Genomic DNA, 19,324 nt, shown 5'->3' on the forward strand with positions numbered 1-19,324 from the left:
AAGCCTGGAGCCAACCCCTGGGAGCCAGTGGCCAATGCAGGTGAAATACTAGTGAATGATTTAATCTGCATCCTCCCCTCCCCATTCCTGTCCCCAAGAATAACTCCATTTTCTACCCTGCTGGACTAATCATCTGGTGGAGAAAGGACTTCAGTGTGATTGGAGTGCTACTGAGGAGGAACATGTAACACCACCTTGGCCATGGCCCGTGAATGAAGGGTTGCCACCTAACAGCCTGGCCACTGTGAAGACAGTGATCGGTGACAAGGGCTCCAATGAAAAGACAACCAAGAGGAGGAAGTATGTGCATGAAGAGCCAGAACAAAAGCAGGAGTACAACACTGGGCTGTCTCCGGTCAGTAACTAGAAGCCCAGGCCTGCATCCTGTTTAGAGGATGCTGTGGACTTGGAGTCTGAGGTCAAATCTGAATTGGAGGATGACCTCCAGCTGGTCCCTGGGAATCAGAAATGAATGCCAAGGATGAGGACTATCATAATTGGTTCAATATCATAGAAGGTGACCACTTACTGTACTGAGGGTTGGATTTTCTCTAGATGGTGCTAAGAATTCATAGCTGTGAAGCCAAAGATCCTTCTCTCTCAGTGTCTATGTCCTGTTACTCTCAGACAGCAACTCCCTCTGTCCTTTGGCTACAGTGTTTGCTGTTGAAGAGAATGTTGAACAAGTCAAGGTCTTGTCAACCAGATTCTGAACACTCATTTGACTTGGAAGACTTATGAGGTAGAATCCTAAAGTCACTTTCTTAAGTACTATGTCCCAAATTTATATTAAATGCACAGTGTGAAAAAGTGAGAAAGAGAGGGAGAGAGAGAGAGAGAGAAAGAGAAAGAGAGAGTCTATTATTGTAATAATGTTTATCCTTATCTCAGAAAGAACTTTTCTCCTTAACTCTCTATCAGTAACAAAGACAGAAGAGGTTATAAAACTTGATTGGCATTTTTGCCTACTCTTATGAAAGTCTAATGTAGTGGTATGGAAAAAGAGGGTAATTTTTTAAATAAAGAGAGTTATTGCTAATCTCCATCTGATAAATGCTTCCAACTCTAGCTTACATTGAGAGAAATTCTTATTAAGGACAGACTTGGTTCCCTGTCATTCCTCTTTTCCCCCAATAGGAACCCTGTACTCCACCAGCAGAGCCCCTTTCAATTCCTGAATTTATAAAATGTGACAAAATCCTCAGAATATGATATATTCCTACAAGATTGTCTTTGGGACAAGAAGAGTGATTGACATCTGCATCTGAGAGTTAGTCCTGAAGGAAAAGGAGAAACGCGTTGCCTGAAAATTATCCACAAGTCCCTGATGAGCCTGAGGAGAACATTTAAGAGGCCTTAGTCTTTTCTAGAAGTATGCTCAGGTATCTTCCTTTGCTACAACACACAAACACCCAAGAGAAACTGTCCCTATAAAAACACTGCTTGTGATCTTTCTCCTTGTCAAATGGGGAGACTATAAAGGTATAAATGCCAATTAATGGCTTTATCATGTGCCAACAGTTTTTTTTTTTTTTTTAATTTATTTGACAGGTGGAGTTACAGACAGTGAGAGAGAGAGAGACAGAAAGGTCTTCCTTCCATTGGTTCACTCCCCAGATGGCTGCTACAGTCAGCGTTGCGCCGATCCGAAGCCAGGAGCCAGGTGCTTCTTCCCGGCCTCCCACGCAGGTGCTGGGGCCCAAGCACTTTGGCCATCCTCCATTGCCCTCCTGGGCCACAGCAAAGAGCTGGACTGGAAGAGGAGCAACCGAGACTAGAATAGGTGCCCATATGGGATGCCGGCACCGCAGGCGGAGGATTAACCAAGTGAGCCATGGTGCCAGCCCCAAGCCAACGGTGTTTTGAGTGTGCCTGAAAACCGAAGAGATGTATGAGTGTGGTTTCTAGGTTCACATGGTACAGAAGTAAACAGCATGTAAGGATTTGCCCTGTTGACCTGAGTAAATATGCATCACTTGAGAAGACTAAACACAATTAAATACTGGGATTCATGAAGGTTGATGCCAAAAAAAAATCCAAAAGGAACAAGCTAAACTCCTCTGCTAACTGACAGTATATGGAAGGCATAATATCCTAGAATTTGGAATTAGTGCTTGGCTTTCACACATACCTGGTTTATAATTTTGACTTTCTAAGGTAGAGTGCTACTCATAATATGATACCATCACTGGTCTTCAAACTTTTGGCTACATGTCCTTAAACTTAAAGTTATATATATATATATATATGTTTTATATATATATATATTTCTTTGAAAGACAGTGCATGGGGGGGCAGTGAGAGAAAAGAGAGAGAAAAATCTTCTGGTTCAATCCCCAAATACCCACAATAGCAGCCTGCACCAAGCCAAACCCAGGAGCCAGGAGAGGAGCTAGGAACTCCATTTGGGTCTCCCACGTGGGTGGCAAGGACCCATGTACTAGAGCCACCATCTGACACCTCACAGGATGTGTATTAGCAGGAAGCTTGATAAGAAGCAGGGACAGGACTTGATTCTAGGCACTCCAAAATGTGATGTGGGCCTCCCAAACAGGGGCTTAACCTGCTGTACCCCACGGCTCACTCCTCAAGCCTTTTATATTAGTTGACAAAGTAACTGTGTGTCTGTTGAATCTCATAACAAATTGGGAAATTTAATTGTATATATTTTTGTCTTTTTTAGATTTAATTTTTTAATAATATGTTTTTATCTTATGTTTATAAATTTGTTCTTGACAAACAGAGCAAACTGGACCCTTAATACACAGTTTGCTAAATAGTATTCCAGAAAGTTTTTTTTAAGAAAACTTTTTTTGTTTTTGACAGGCAGAGTCAGACAGTGAGAGAGACAGAGACAGAGAGAAAGGTCTTCCTTCCTTTGGTTCACCACCCAAATGGCTGCTACGGCTGGCGCGCTGTGCCGATCTGAAGCCAGGAGCCAGGTGCTTCCTCCTGGTCTCCCATGCGGGTGCAGGGCCCAAGCACTTGGGCCATCCTCCACAGCCTTCCCAGGCCACAGCAGAGAGCCGGCCTGGAAGAGGAGCAACCGGGACAGAATCCGGCGCCCCAACCGGGACTAGAACCCGGTGTGCCGGCGCCGCAGGTGGAGGGTTAACCTAGTGAGCCACAGCACCGGCCAAGAAAACTTTTATTTAATAAATATAAATTTCAAAAGTACAACTTTTGGATTATAGCGGTTTTCCCCCCATAACCACCCTCCCATCCACAAACCATCCCATCTCCTACTCCCTCTCCGATCCCATTCTTCATTAAGATTCATTTTTGCCGGCGCCGCGGCTCAACAGGCTAATCCTCCGCCTAGCGGCGCAGGCACACCGGGTTCTAGTCCTGGTTGGGGTGCTGGATTCTGTCCCGGTTGCCCCTCTTCCAGGCCAGCTCTCTGCTATGGCCAGGGAGTGCAGTGGAGGATGGCCCAAGTGCTTGGGTCCTGCACCCCATGGGAGACCAGGAGAGGCACCTGGCTCCTGCCATGGGATCAGCACGGTGCGCCGGCCGCGGCGGCCATTGGAGGGTGAACCAACGGCAATGGAAGACCTTTCTCACTGTCTCTCTCTCTCACTATCCACTCTGCCTGTCAAAAATAAATAAATAAATAAAAAATAAAAATTAAAAAAAAACTTTAAAAAGATTCATTTTTAATTATCTTTATATACAGAAGATCAACTTAGTATATACTAAATAAACATTTCAACAGTTTGCACACAAAATATAAAGTAAGGAAAGTGAAGAGGCAACCGACAGAATGGGAGAAAACATTTGCAAATTATGTGACGGATAAAGGATTAGTAACCAGAATCTACAAAGAGATCAAGAAACTCCACAACAACAAAACAAACAACCCACTTAAGAGATACCTAAATAGACAGTTTTCAAAAGAGGAAATCCAAACAGCCAACAGAAACATGAAAAAATGCTCAGGATCACTAGCCATCAGGGAAATGCCAATCAAAACCACAGTGAGGTTTCACTTCACCCCGGTTAGAATGGCTCACATAGAGAAATCAGCTAACAACAGATGCTGCGAGGATGTGGGCAAGAAGGTCCAGAATGTTAAAAACAAAACTGATGAGATAAATAGAAGCCACCTCTTTATGTCTTAGCTGCTCACCTAGAAAATGGATTTAATAATAGCAGTTACTTCTTCAGACTAGTTCTGAGAATTAAGAGAAGACAGATGTATGTAAAGTACTTAACATAACACCCCCCACACCCTAACATTACCTTCACTTGAGGCAGCGCCATTCTGAATTATGAGTACATAGGACATAGCTTCTGCTTGTAATGGGTCTTTGCTGAATGCCCCCATCTAAGGGTAACCTCCCTCTAGAATCAAGCCACCTGGCTAGACCAAAAGTTCATTTGCCATTTACTTGCATAAAAGGATCAATATTTGGGCTTTGGGCTTTCTTGAGCTTTCAGTGTAACTACTCTACCATGATGGTGTGAAACATCCTTCCATAGTATTTGTTTTTCTCAAGTCATTAAATTAGTAATCTCTGAAAACCTCAAGAACTGAATTATTCTGATCATTCTCATTTACTAGGAAGATATAATATTTGAGGACTGGTATACAATGACTTGTTACTCAACTGGGGTTTCAAAAGATCATCACTTAAAGTAGTGTCTCATAAGCACAAAGTGAACAATATGCAATCTCTTTTAGTCAAAGTGGCCAAACTTTTTTTTTAAAGTGTGTTTTGGCTACACGTCAGAATCGAAGGTCACTGGCCCTTCAACATGCAACCTGAGAGCCAAAGAAGGAAGCCAGCTATTTCAGAGAATAGATGCTTAACTGAGCTTAACTGAATCAGTTTTCCAAAACCTTTTTGAATTACAATACAATGCAACAGAGAACATGAGATTTTATAGTCTTACAATGAGTTCAAATCATGGTTTTGGAGCCTCATAGCTTGGACCCATGTCTTTGCTCTCTTTGAGCCCCAGGTTCCTGAACTATAAATCAAGGATACAAATTTGAATGAAAAATGTAATTGTGAAGATTAAGTAAGATAAAATATAATAACATAAGATTTTTGCTAAAAGGTGTTCAAAGAATACTAGCTTCCTTCTTTCTGTTTATTTGGTTAGTAAGCTTCAATTAATTAAAAAAAAAGTGAAAAGTGATAACTTGAACAGACTCCATGAATAGAATCTGACTTTACAATATAATAATGTGTCAGAATTTATTTTTAAAAACATGCCTTGTATTTGGCAGACTCAGTGAACAATAGACTGTTTGAAAATATGACTGACTCTTTCCAAGGTCAAGCGTCCTCAGCCCCTTTCACTCTGCTTAGAATTCCTTGCTTCATCCAGGAAAACATTTCCAGGCACGTGATTTGGCTCATTCTTATTTTTTTGTCCTTTGTATTAGTACGCTTTTTGAAATGACCTTCTGGGGTCTCTCAGCCAAACCCCATACTCTTTTAAAAATTATTCAATATTCATTGAACAGTTAGCAGAAAAAAAATCTGTTCAGGTGATTTACCCTGGTCTACCTTTCAAGGCTATAGGTTCTTCCAGGGATCTCTACTAATATCTACTTTTAGATTTTTTTCTGCTATGATTCCCTACACCTTTTCTATTTTTAATCTTTTTTTTTCTTTTTTGACAGGCAGAGAGACAGTGAGAGAGAGAGAGACAGAGAGAAAGGTCTTCCTTTTGCCGTTGGTTCACCCTCCAATGGCTGCCGCGGCCGGCGCACAGCGCTGATCTGAAGCCAGAAGCCAGGTGCTTATCCTGGTTTCCCATGGGGTGCAGGGCCCAAGTACTTGGGCCACCCTCCTCTGCACTCCCGGGCCATAGCAGAGAGCTGGCCTGGAAGAGGGGCAACCGGGACAGAATCTGGTGCCCTGACCGGGACTAGAACCTGGTGTGCCAGCGCTGCAAGGCGGAGGATTAGCCTATTGAGCCGTGGCGCCAGCCAGTACTTTTTCTATTTTTAAAAATTCTTTCTCCCTATCAGTTGAGACTCCACCGTTCCATTTCTTGGGTTTACACTGAGGACACTCAGGATCAGAGAAGTTCTCAGCTGTTCAAGGCCACACAGTAAGGTGGATTGAAGCAAGTAGCCAATTCTTTGGGTATTTAACATGGTGTTTTTATTTCACTTGCTAGGGAAATGGTATTACTGGTGGACTTCCTCAGAAACAGAGGGAGAAATTCAGGCATGAAGAGGCAGCTCTATCAGAAGTAAGAGACGATGAGGGGAATAGGGTGTGATGAGAGATAGGAAGAGGACGGAGGAGGGAAGGGAGGGAGAAAGGATGCCTCCAAGGAATAATCAGCCAATTCCAACCATTTCACTCACATTACAAGAAAAAAAAAAACAACACAACAACATCATTTCTGCTTTGCCTCAATTTGTGATTAATAAACAACACTACTGTCACTGCCAATGAAAACAGCAACATAACTGCTTTTCTCCCAGCAGTAACTCTAAACAATCTACTGGATTTGGGTCAAAATTGTAAACTGTCAGTATGTTAAAAATACAAACAGAAAAACAAACCTGGCATTTTCCGTAAGGTTGTGGGGGTGAAAGCAGGACAAGAGCCAGAGAGAAGAGTTGTTATAAAAATAACCAGCGCAAACATCCTTGAACTGATGTTTTCTATAAAAATCTGATGGCTGTGAATTGGAAAGAGTGAAGTTGGAAAGGGGAGAGGAATGGAGGAATCAAGTGGTGTCTGCTTATCGTCAGCTAGCTTTCATGTAAAAGTCATGGCAGGGTCAGACACAAACTAGCCAGGTGGCAACTCCAGGCCATGCTGCCATAAATAGTTATGTACTAATGTCACACAACCAGAGCTAGATGCAAAGCATATGGGAAGAAAACATTCTCGTGTAAATATTCAGAAAGAGTGGTTACTGAATTCAGGGTCCATTATTGGTGGTTGACTTTAAGGCGCCTGAAAAAGTGAAGTTTAAAAACATCTGGGCTAAAAGATTCATAGAAATGTATTCACTTAAAAACAAAGTCTTGGCTTAAAAGAGTGTGACTGCTAGACGTAGTAATTAAGCATTACTGAGAGCTGGCAAGAGCACAGACTCTGGAACCAAAATTTGCAGTTTAAACTTTACCCCTGCTACTTACTTGTTCTCACGACCTCTGGAAGTTCCTTAACTTTTTCATGCATTTTATACACTTTGTGCAAAAGGGAAGAGGAGGATGATAATGGCAACAGTACCTGTCTCACAGGAAATTACGAGCATCGGCCAGACTGTGCAAGAGGAGCCAGCAAACACTGTCCATTTTTTGCAAGCAGTCTTACCGGGGCTATTTATTTTACCAGACTATCTGCTGGCCACTGCTAGGCAATTATTTACGTGTACTACCCTATTTAACCTTAAAAACAGTCCCACGAATTTAAAAAAAAAAATAGTTTTAAAGACAGGAGGTTCTGATGGATGAAGGAATTTGTCCAATGAGGCATATCTAAGCTAAACTTACAACCCAGGCTTGACTCTGTATGAAAGATTTTTAACCACTTACACGTTCTCGAAATCTAAGCATTTTTCTTTCATCTGTTTAAAATGTTAAAGTCTTACGGAACTTGACATGTGACTTTCCAGTTAGAAAATAGGTTTTTAAAAAGGGATTAAAGGAGGGGATGAGATCCCAAAAAATTGCCTCAGGAGACCTATGAAATCCTCTCATAGCCTATCTACGGTACAAAGGATCCATTCAATGACTAATTTCTCCAAGCACTTAAGAGCGCCTACTGCTTGCTCAGAGCTGGGGTTACCAGGACAAGTAAGACCATGGCAGCCCCTGAGCAACTAACCGTGCCGAGGGAAAGTGACATTCTTTCCTGCCGGCTGTTTGATGATGTCGGATTTAACTGTTTCCCAACAAGGACAAAACTGTCTTCCTCGCGAGCAGAAGTTGTAGGACTTCTCTCAGCAGAAGCCAAGCTGTGTGTTGACAGCGATGCTAGTGGGTTTCACTGCTCGGTTCCTGCTGCAGAGCGAGACAGGCTTTGGTGGAGCGACGACGGCGTTTCTTCGCAGGCCACGCACCGCTAGCAGCCGCGCTAAAACCCGCGCGTTTGGAAGCGCATTCAAATCGCGCGCCTGAACAGTGGCTTTCGCGGGCTCTGGCTGAAAGCTGGCGGGGCACCCGTGAGATCTTCTCCCGGGTCTGCGTGTCAGGCCCCCAGGCTTCTCGCAAAACAGGTAAAGCGTGTACGTCACGAGCGTCGCCGGGGTACCCCAGGTGGGCGGGGCCGGGGCGGGGGAGGCATTCCTGACACCGGAGACTCCGGCGCTGCGCCCTCCCCGTCGGCGGCGACTGCTTCCTGGTTGGTGTGCCCTTAACTGACATGGCGGCGAGACGCCTTCGGTCGACTCCACTGCGGCTGCTCAGTAAACCACGCTTGGGCAATCCGGTCTCTAGCCCGCCCCTGCTGCGTAGGTGCCGGGTGAAGCCCAGGACGTGAAGTGTCTCTTGCTCCGCCTGCGCAGCTTAGAGGTGTACATTAGGGGGAATTGGGGCCGGCCAAGGAAGACGAGGACCCAGGGGCCCGTGCGGCTGGGTGCCAGTCCTTCGTAGCCTGACATTAAGGCTGCTCGAGCCCCAAGTGTTTCTCCTGTCTCCCCCATCTCGTGGTCCCCGGCCCAACATGATACTAACCAAAGCCCAGTACGACGAGATAGCTCAGTGCCTAGTGTCTGTACCGCCCACCAGGCAGAGCCTGAGGAAGCTGAAGCAGAGGTTCCCCAGGTAAGTGTCCGCCTCTCTCCGCTCACTTCCCTTTGCCTGCAGCTGCACTGCCTGGGCCCCGCGCTGCCGGCGCTTAGAAACCACGTGTTACACACAAGTGGGGAGGAACACCAGTGTCAGGCATTAGGAGATCGGGATGGCGAAAAAGATTCCGTCTGCCTTCCAGCCACAACTCCTAATGCACGAGACCGTTGCAGCCTCCGGAGGTCTTGCCATTAAATTCAAACCAGGGTCTAGTGTTTATCGAGGACTTGGTATGTGCTGGTGATGAGTGCACTTGACTGGCGAGTTGTAAATGCCCATTGGTTAACTCACAGACACTGGGAATGAGTGATGGGTGGCAGGGTCCTCTCAAAGTGGAAATACGAATTCTAGATCCACAAGGAGGAAATGGGGACCTTTTTCATATGGCCACTGGAATAAACAAGGGAATTCAGATCTAAAGGAGGCTCATATTGATGGAATATGGCTTTTATTCTTGACTGCAATTAAGTGACCTCAAGGGTTCTCGATCCTGACACCGTTTGTTGCCCCAGGAATTCCACTCTGGTATTAGCCATTTGAACAACCAGATCTGACTGTTTGTCCTCATATATATACACTTTCCAGATGTATTTCATCCACTTCAAGAGGTTCATGGAAAATTAAATTAAAAGATAAGTTTATTTTTATTCCAAAATTTTGAAATTTATGCATAGTTTGTTCATCATACCCACTTTTCATGAGTGTTTGAAGACCCCTCATGTGCATAGACTTCAAGAGTTTTTGCAAGATAAATTCTTTGTTAAAATTTTTTTTTTTTTGCATTGATTAAAAAGGCAGAGTGACAGAGAAGGTTGTAAGTACAGAGATAGAGCCTGCGTGCATAAACCTCCATCTGCTGATTCACTTCCCCAGAGTCAGCAACACTGAGTAGTAACCCAAGCTGAAGCCCGGAGCAGAGAACATCATCTGGGTTCCCCGTGTGGGTGACAGGGACCCAAATACTTGGGCCACCATCTGCTGCCTCCCTGGTGCATTTGGAGGCAGCCAGATCAGAAGCAGAGATGAGATTTGGTCCCAGGCACTCAGATATAGGATATGGATGTGCCAAGTGGCAGCTTTAACCCACTGTGCCACAAAACCCACCATGAATCTTATCTTTTAATTACATTTTTTCCATGAATTTTTTGAAATAACTTCCTATAATATAGATTCTCATTTTAAAGATGTGGACACTGTGACCCAAGCAATTCTTGAAGAGCCAGTACAGAGCAAGCAGTTTATTGTATTTATGCTGTATTAAAAGTATAGAATGTTTGTTTCCTTTTTTCCTAATTCAAAACCAAATTCAAACCTGTAGTATTGTCTCATTGCATTGAATTTGGTTATCCCAAGTGGAGACCTTCCCTATCTTTAATGTATAACCCTTGATTGGGCATTATGATAGAAGTATATTCTTAAGGAAACAGAAGTTACTGGATAATTGGTATTAAAGTACAAACTGACCTCAGTTTTTTTGTAGGACTTAGTTTTCCTAGTCTGTAAAATGAAGGATTGGGGCTGGTGCTGGGGCATAATGGGAAAAGCCGCCATCTGTAGTGCTGGCATCCCAGATGAAAGTCAGTCCGAGCTGGCCGCTCTGCTTCCAATCCAACCCCCTGCTGATGGCCTGGGAAAGCAATGGAAGATGGCCAAAGTGCTTGGGCCCCTCCACCCACATGGGAGACCCAGAAGAAGCTCCTGGCTCCTGGCTCCTGGATTTGGATCTTCCCAGTTCTGACTGTTGTGCCCATTTGGGGAGTGAACCAGCGGATGGAAAAGCTCTCTCTCTCTCTCTCTCTCTCTAACTCTACCTTTCAAATAAATCAAAAAAAAAAAAAAAAGAAGGATCTCTTTCTAATATTATCTAGATTGAATGTATTGCAATATTTATCCTTTTATAGCCTTTAGAATATATTTTTAAAAATTTTACTTTTTTTTTTTTTCATTTTATTTGAAAGGCAGAGAAACAGCAGCGAAAAAGAAGCAAATCTTCTGTCCGCTGGTTCACTCTCAAATGCCCTTAACAACCAGGACTGGGATGGGCCAACGCCAGGATCCCAGAACTCAACTTGGATGTCCCCATGGGTGGCAGGAACTCAAAAACTTGAGCTATCACCACCTGCCTCCCAGGATGCACATGAATAGGAATTTGGAGTTAAAACCCAGACACCATAATATGGGATGCCAGCATCCCAAGTAGTGTCCTAACCACTGTGTCAAACACCCACCCCTTGAACAGGTTTTAAAATTCAGTGGTTCTTTTTACCAGAGAGCCAGGTAAAGACCTTAGAGATAATTTTTTGTGGTTCAGAGATGTTAAGTGACATCAGAAATCCCAGAGATATGTAATGACTATACAATACCTGGAATGTAGGTTTATTTTTCTTTTTTAAAGATTTACTTATTTATTTGAAGATCAGAACCACAGAGAAAGAGGGAGAGACAGAGTAAAAAACCTTCCATCCTCTGGTTCACTTCCTAGATGGCCACAATGGTCGGGGCTGGGCCAGGCCAAAACCAGGAGCCAGGAGCTTCTACCAGGTCTCCCACATGGATGCAGGGGCCATCCTCTACTGCTTTCCCAGGCACATTAGCAGGGAGCTGGATCAGAAGTGAAGCAGGTAGGACTCAAACCAGTGCTCATATGGGATGCTGGTGCCACAAGAGGAGGCTTAACCTACTATGCCAAAACACCGGCTCCGGAATATAGGTTTCTTGATCTCAGTTCAGACTTCAATGTTAAAACAATCTTGATTATTTTTAATATTAATAATAACATAGCAGTTTTTTTTGTGGATGACATTCCCATGTATATAGTCTTTTTCCCTTCTTGTTTTTTTTTTTCCAGTCTATTATTGTCTGTTTATATAGTTTATAAAACTTGATCCCTACTCCAACATAATGAGAGCATTCCTCATCTTTAAAAATTCTTCAGAATTTGTCTTAAAATAACTAATAATATCACATTCTGGGTGTATCATTCATTTCCTTCTTGTTGGATATCAAAGGTTTGAGTTTTCTGATTTTTTTTTCCTAATGTATTTATTTGTTTGAGAGTCAGAATTGGAGAGAGAGACTGACAGAGAGAGACTGGTTCACACCCCGGATGGCTGTAACAGCCAGGGCTGGGCCGGGCTGAAGCCAGGAGCTTCTTCCAGGTCTCCCCTGTCTGTGGCAGGGCCTAAACGTGTGATACTTTCCATTGCTTTTCCCAGGCCATTAGGACAGAGCTGGATCAGTAGAGTAGCTAGGAATTGAACTGCTGCCCATATGGGCAGTGGCTTTACCTGCTGTACCACAACGCTGGCCCTCCTGTTTTCTGATGTTTTAATATATGTTATTTGTGCACATATATAGTACCAAGCCTGTTTGTTTTCTTACTTTAGACTGTCAGAAATTGGGCATTACCAAATCATTAAGTTTTTACCATTTTGATTGCCAGATCCTTTTATACTTAAAAAAACAGTATTGAAGACCCCTCCAAACTTTTATTTATGTGGGTTATATAATTTGATATTTATTCAAGTATAAATGAAAAGAAGGGAATAAAAAATCACTTTATTTTAAAAATAGTAAATCTATTACTTGTTACCATATTCTTATGAATAATAACTAGAATTTCAAAAAAATGTAGTGAGAAAGTGGCATTGTTTTACCCTTTTGTAAATCTCTTTCATGCTTGCCTTAATAAAAGAAAGACATATCTGACTGTGTTCCACTGTTGTGATATATTGTTTTTGATTAAAGAATATGAAGAAACTCTTGCCTTCAGACATATATGTAATTGGAAAAGGGGTGAATAACTTAAAGGGCTTTTTAGATAATTGTGGTTATTTTTGTTATTACATAAAACCTAACAAATGGTATTTTCTTGAAGGTTAATTGCAATGTGAAATCTGAAACCATATCAAGAAACTTTCACACTCTGTTATTTTGCAATCCATTAGCCTAGTTTGAACTTTGAATGGATCCTTTACCCATGCATGATTTTTATCATCATGCATTGTTCGTTTGCATAATGTTGGTTGTGAGTTATGCAAATTTTCCAAATGTTGTCACCTTACATTATACAATATCAAAAAAATCAACATTTGTTAATATCACCACTGATCTCATCAGAAGTCTGTGAGATTTGAAGCTGTCAGGCTTATGGTGATGGATATGAGCTTTCCAATATTTGAGTTTTCCCTTGAAAGCTCAAATTTTATCATTGGCAACAAACGTTATCCGTTGTTTTCCTTGAAGTGACAGTCTCACATTGTTTATTTTTGAGAAAATGTCTGCCAGATTCCCATATCTGAATAATCATACTTTGTTCATCATTCATTCAAGTAAAAATGGTGTTCCATGGAAAAAGTGGCTGGTTTAGCTTTAAATTCATGCAAGTGCTTTCTCCTGAGACACCTGCCGTACTTTGATACACAGAAGGTGTGCTTTGGTTTTGCTTCTTGTTTTGTCGTACACAGTGTCAAGAGTATGTGTTCAAGAGCTGAGATTTAATAAAATTAATAGGTGAATATTCTTAGGTGAGATGGTCTTTTTTCTCCAAACGGTTGTCCCCTGCCAGTGTGCAGTAATGAATAGAGTGAGGACTAATGCAGTTAGGGTGCTCTAGCCTTGATTTGCACGCAGGAGTGGATGGCTTCACCAGCCGTTGTTTTCCCCCACATTGCAAACGTCAGTGCAGGGGAAAAAGCAAATAATGTCTTCTTTTTTTTTTTTTTTCAATAAAAATAATTTTGACTGATTTATAGACCCCCAAAGAGGATCTCAGAGATTCTAGGCGTCTACTGACCACACTTTGACAATAGCTAGCTATTTGAAATCAAATGCTATTTATATCTTGAAGGATTTTTATGTGTATTGACAAATTACTGTCAAAAAGATTGCATTAATCCTGTTACCAGCAAGGCATGGTAGTGTCTGTCTCTGCTACTTTTACTAGCATTGAGGAGAATCATTATTTAATCATATTTTTGTCTATCTATTTTCATTTTATTTGAAAGGCAAAGAGAGACAGGGACAGTAAATCCTCTGATTTACTCCCCGAATGCCTGCAACGGCCATGGCTGAGTCAAGATAAAGCCAGGAGCCCAGAACTCAACCCTGGTTTCCTGTGTGGATGGCAGGGACCCAAATGCCAGACCCATCATCTGCTGCCTCCCAGGTTGCAAATTAGCAGGAAACTGGATTGGAAGTGGAGGAGCCAGGACTCAAACTCAGCACTCTGTTATGGGATGCAGGCATCTTAACTGCTGTGCCAAACACTTGCCACTATTTAATCTTTAGGATATTGAATCAAGAATGACAGCTTGTAATTATAATAGTTAAAAATTACAATACTTTTTCTCCAGTTTTTTGACACTTGAATTACCTGATGGTGTCCTTTGTCTAATTTTCTATTGTAGCGGTTTGCTTTTATTTTAAATACCTGCTTTTGAGATGCTTAACTTTTAAATTTATCCTTTTTTCCTTTTTGCCTCTAGGCGTATGAAATCCTTTCACATTCCAACATTTTCTTCTAGGTTCTTTATAGCTTTTGTTTTTATTCTTAAATCTTTAATCTTTCTGTCTGAAATTTATTTTAGTATATATGCTGAGAGGTAAAGACATAGCTTGATTTTTTTCCACAGCTTAATTTTTCTCTTCTTGACTGTTGGAGTGCTCTGACTTCTCCCTGGCTTCTTTGTTTTCACTGGAATCTCTAAATTAGAGCTTTCCAGCTCATCACGAGAGCTGGGGCAATCCTTGGTAGAATCATGGAGTCCTCCACTTAAATTGAAGGAAAGGATTCTGTGATCTCCACTGCCCGACGCTTCCGAAATTCTCTTCTCCTCTTCAGCTCTATCATTTTGGGCCTTTTCACCTTTAGAATACAGACGTACTGTCAAGTTCTTGCTGAAGACACCTTTGTTGATTTGCATTTCCCAGTTTATTTCCTGGACCTTCTTATTTATGATAGAAGCCCTTATCCCCATCAGCTGTTACTCATAAGGTTATATTTTACATTATAATTTCCTGCCCTAACACAACATATGTATTCAATTATATTTCACATATATACACATATAATATATATTTAATTTTAAACTTAGAAAAGTTGCAGAAGTAATAGAGAATTCCTGTATGTCCTTCACCTCCTCACCCAACTTCCTTTAAGGTTAGAAGTTATGCTATCACGCAGTACAATTGTTGAAATCAGGGAAGTAATTGTAGTGCACTACAGTTCATTAATCTGCAGGTGTTTTTTTTGAACTTTGCTCATTTTGTCACTAATGCCTTTTCTCTGCCAGGATCACTCGTTGATTTTAGTTGTCATGTCTTGAATCTCTTCCAATCTGTGATGGCTTCTTACTATTTCTTTTTTTTTTATGATTATAACACTTCTCATGAATACTCATCAGTGGTTTTGTGTAGTGTCCCTACATTTGTATTTGATGTGTACTCTCTCGAGATTCTTTGAGGGTGAACATTTTGGACAAGGATACCCCAGAAATGATATTATGTCCTTCTTAGGACCTCATGTTAGGGGTCTGTGACATCATATGTCTTACTATTTTTATGTTAACCTCATTAATTTGACTAAGGTGATGTCTGCCAAATTCCTGCATTCTCAAGTTGCTGTTGTTTCCTTTCCACTTAAAAAGTACCTTGAGGGGCTGGTGCCATGGCCTAGAGGGCCAAGCCTCCGCTTGCAGTGCCTGATGCCAGCATCCTGTTTGGGTGCTGGTTTGTGTCCTGGCTGCTCCTCTTCTGATCCAGCTCTCTGCTTGTAGCCTGGGAAGGCAGTGCAGGATGGCCCAAGTGCTTAGGCCCCTGAACTCTCGTGGGAGACCCTGAGGCAGCTCCTGACTTCTGGCTTCTGATTGGCTCAGCTTTGGCCATTGCAGCCATTTTAGTGAATCAGAGGGTGGAGATGGAGAACCTTTCTCTCTGTTTCTCCCTCTCTTTCTCTAACTGTGCCTCTTAAATAAATAAATAAATAAAGTACCTTGGAATATAGACTTTGTTAGTTCATTTTTCATCACACTTTTCCCCACTGATTTTAGCACTTGTCATTGCTTTTTTTTTTTTTTTTTCATGAAACAATTACTGCTGGTATTTGCTTAATGGTGATTCTGTTTCTCTCACTGCAGTGTTTGTTCAACCAGTTTCATAGATGACCATTGTTTTATGTGAATCATCCTGCAGTCAGCCCATGGTTTTCATTAGCATTGGCACAGTTTTCTACTACTTAAGCATTTGATCCATAATAATGCATGGTATGCTCACCATGTTTGTGGCACCCTTTTGGCTATGTTTTTTTAAAGAATAGATAGGATGATGTAAAAATTCTGAATAGCTTGTAGTCTGAGGCAAGAATTTAAGACATATCCAATAGTTACAAGTATGAGAATCATAGAATGTTAAAAATGAAAATAACTGTTGAATATTTGTTGAGGCAGGGCTGATTAAATAGGATTCTTAGAGAAGGTACATATTTGCCAGAAATCCTTTTTGCCAACAGACTGAGCCCTTTGGCACCAGTTTCGTTTACTGCTGAGTTCCCCTACCATGTATTAGTTATTGAGTTTTTATATTAGTCATAAATCAAATTCTTGATACCATAAATCTCTAAGCAAATAAGTATTTATACTCCCTTGCTACATCTTTGTCCTTAGGGATCCTGGCTCAGATTTTCCTTAGATATCTACCACATTTCCAAGTATGACTTTTCTGTCTTGTCTCACAACACCTACTGTCTTTCCAATCTTGGATCATACACAGACATCCTTTCACTCAACCTCACCTGAGGTGATTTAAATCCCTGTCCCTAGTAAGATCTCAAAATTAGTGGTTAAAAACTCATTTGGTTGGGCTCCCTGCCTGGGCTGAAACTACTTTTCTGGTTATCTTGAGATCATTGCCTAACTCTACCAGAAAATTGGAATTACGGTGGACTTGATTGTGTATCTGCCAGTGTTGTAGTTAGTGGTACTTGGTGGTGAACCTAGACATCCAATCTGGCTAGTAGTACAGTAGCTTAGGGGCTTACTTGGGATATGCACAAAAATTTTACTTAGCATTTACATTTATTTGAAGTAGCTTGATTTAATTTGGTGTTGTCTTTGCTTTACAGTTGTCTTTTTTGGAACAGTGCCCCCCCCATCCCATTATTAACCATTGTTCTTGTTTTCTTTTTTTTTTTTTTTTTTAACTTTTATTTAATGAATATAAATTTCCAAAGTACGACTTATGGATTACAATGGCTTCCCCCCCATACCGTCCCTCCCACCCACAACCCTCCCCTTTCCCACTCCCTCTCCCCTTCCATTTACATCAAGATTCATTTTCGATTATCTTAATATACAGAAGATCAGCTTAGTATACGTTAAGTAAGGATTTCAACAGTTTGCTCTACCTCTTTTTATTTGAGCCATGCTTACTCATCTGTAAAAGGAGTGATCTAGTTACAAAGCTACAAAGTAGAGGAAGCAGAATCCGAATCCAGAGTCTGACTCCACAATCTTAGTCTCGCTCTGTTGCCTCTTTATTTAAGATCCTTAAGGCTGTGGTAAGGATTAGATGAAATAAAGCATGTAAAACACTTCACAAACTATACAGTTGTTGGTATTGAGTGAATGGTAAATATTAGTATTGTTAGAATTTAGTAGCTTTGAAACAAAGGGCAATAGAATTGCAGGAAATAAAAATGTTTACAGACCAGTTGATTGTGTGGCCATGAACATATAAGGCTTGATCATCAAATGACTGTGACCCAGATATCAGAAACTTGCCTTAAATAACTCATAGTGATAGATAATGGTGTTTAAGAAAAAAACATTTAAACATAGATTCACTGATTTTTTAAAAAAATTTATGTATTTATTTGAAAGTTAAGAGTTACACACAAAGAGATGGAGAGACAGAGATCTTCCATCTGCTTGTTCACTCCTCAGATGGGTGCAAGGGCCGGGGCTAGGCCAGGCCAAAGCCAGGAGCCAGGAGCTTCTTCCAGGTCTTCCACTTTTGTGGCAGGGGCACCCAACTTCTGCTGCTTTTCCCAGGCCATTAGTAGGGAGCTGAATCAGAAGTAGAGTAGCAGGACAGGAACCAGCTTATGGGATGCCAGAGTTGCCGGCCATGGCTTTACTTGCTATGCCACAATGCTGGCCCCAGAGTCACTGATTTTTAGGGTTGGTACGGAGGGCTGAGCTTTTGGTGTAGCAGGTGAAGCTGTCACTTGTTACACCGGCATCCAGTATCAGAGTACCAGTTTAAGTTCTGCCTGCTCAGCTTCTGTTCCAACTACTTGCTAATAATGCACCTGTGAATGCAGCAGAAGATGGCCCAAATGCCTAGGCCCCCACCACCCATGTGGGAGATCAGGATAGAGTTGCAGGTGCCCGGCTTCATCCTGGGACAACTTTGGCTGTTGCATTCAGTTGCAGAGTGAACCAGCAGATGGAAGATTCTTTTTATCTCTCTATCTCTTCTCTCTCTATAACTATTCCCTTCAAATAAATAAATCTTTAAGAAAAGAATCATGGAGTATTGCAGTATATAATTAATACTGTAGTTGTTAGTCTGCTTAACGGAAGTATTATTCCTATTTGCCTGTTTCAGTTGAATTGAAGAGTACCTTCTCAATTTGTGGTCAATTTTCTACACTTCTGATAATATTGTGGTGGACCCAAGTTCCAGAATAATGAATGAGAATAGCTTATAAAGGGAGAATCTGTTGGTGATTTTGCCAAAGAAATATAATTAATATGCATGACCTTCAAGAGTAGTGTTAATTCATATACTCAGCAAAGATGTCTGTGGGTGTTGATCATTAGTGTAGATTGGAATGTCAGAGTAAAGAATATGATTATTTCATGCATTTTCTTTAATAATCTTTTAAAATTTTTTTTTATTCTTTAAGACTTCAAGCTCTAGTTCTTTGTTACATTGTAGCTTAGCTGTAGACACCCTTCTGAAAGGTGTTTTTAAATGTATGGTCCCCTCCCTTTCTAAAAGAAGTGCTTAGCTTTTATCAGATACTTATGTTTCTTTGGATTTGTATAGCTGCAAAAGTGGAATGAACTTGAATTTCTCAAAGGAGTATTTGAAGGAAATCTCATATATAACTTTATCCTGAGAAAAATCCATATACTGAGAATATATCTGATTAGTTTTGTGGGAAATGTTCATGTAACTAGAATATTGACTTCATTTAAAAATCTATATTCAGGCATCATGCGTTAGTTTATTAAGTAATAGCCCATACCAGAATGTTAGCTTGTACAATAAAGAAGAATTATATGCTTCCCCAGGAAAAAGAGATTCAATAGATGTATAGGGTAATAATATTTTATTATTTAACTTTCAACAAATGTTGACTAAATTTACCATTATGTTTTTATTATGCATTTTGTGCAGTTTTGCCATGTTGGTTGAATTTACCTTAAAAACAAAACAATCAGCATACAAGTACTTTTCTAGATTAAGTAGATCTAGAGATCTTTAGATAGAGGAGTCATGTACTGATATGAAAATCATGCAGGAGATAAAGAATAAATTTTCCTTTAG

General features: G+C 41.1%; 1 protein-coding gene and 1 long non-coding RNA gene across 10 annotated transcripts in view; one reads left to right on the forward strand and one right to left on the reverse strand.

Moving 5' to 3' along the window:
• The window catches only part of LOC108178272 (uncharacterized), a 280,046-nt gene extending 272,099 nt beyond the window's left edge, over window positions 1-7,947 (reverse strand). For all 4 annotated transcript variants that reach the window (XR_011380476.1, XR_011380475.1, XR_011380474.1 and 1 more), the window contains exon 1: window positions 7,809-7,947. This is a non-coding gene — a long non-coding RNA (uncharacterized lncRNA). The remainder of the gene's footprint in view (window positions 1-7,808) is intronic.
• A 74-nt stretch (window positions 7,948-8,021) lies between these two features.
• The window catches only part of CDIN1 (CDAN1 interacting nuclease 1), a 241,380-nt gene continuing 230,077 nt past the window's right edge, over window positions 8,022-19,324 (forward strand). For 2 of the 6 annotated variants that reach the window (XM_002717993.5, XM_070053347.1), the window contains exon 1: window positions 8,290-8,746. In XM_002717993.5, the coding sequence (XP_002718039.1) occupies window positions 8,646-8,746 (101 nt within the window). In that variant the 5' untranslated portion in view covers window positions 8,290-8,645. Of the gene's footprint in view, window positions 8,200-8,280; window positions 8,747-19,324 lie in introns of those variants that run through there. The other 4 variants (XM_051822094.2, XM_070053348.1, XM_070053346.1 and 1 more) reach the window with 4 other exon arrangements.

The sequence above is a fragment of the Oryctolagus cuniculus genome, chromosome 12 (genome assembly GCF_964237555.1).
Source record: "Oryctolagus cuniculus chromosome 12, mOryCun1.1, whole genome shotgun sequence".
NCBI classification, from domain to species: Eukaryota; Metazoa; Chordata; class Mammalia; order Lagomorpha; family Leporidae; genus Oryctolagus; species Oryctolagus cuniculus.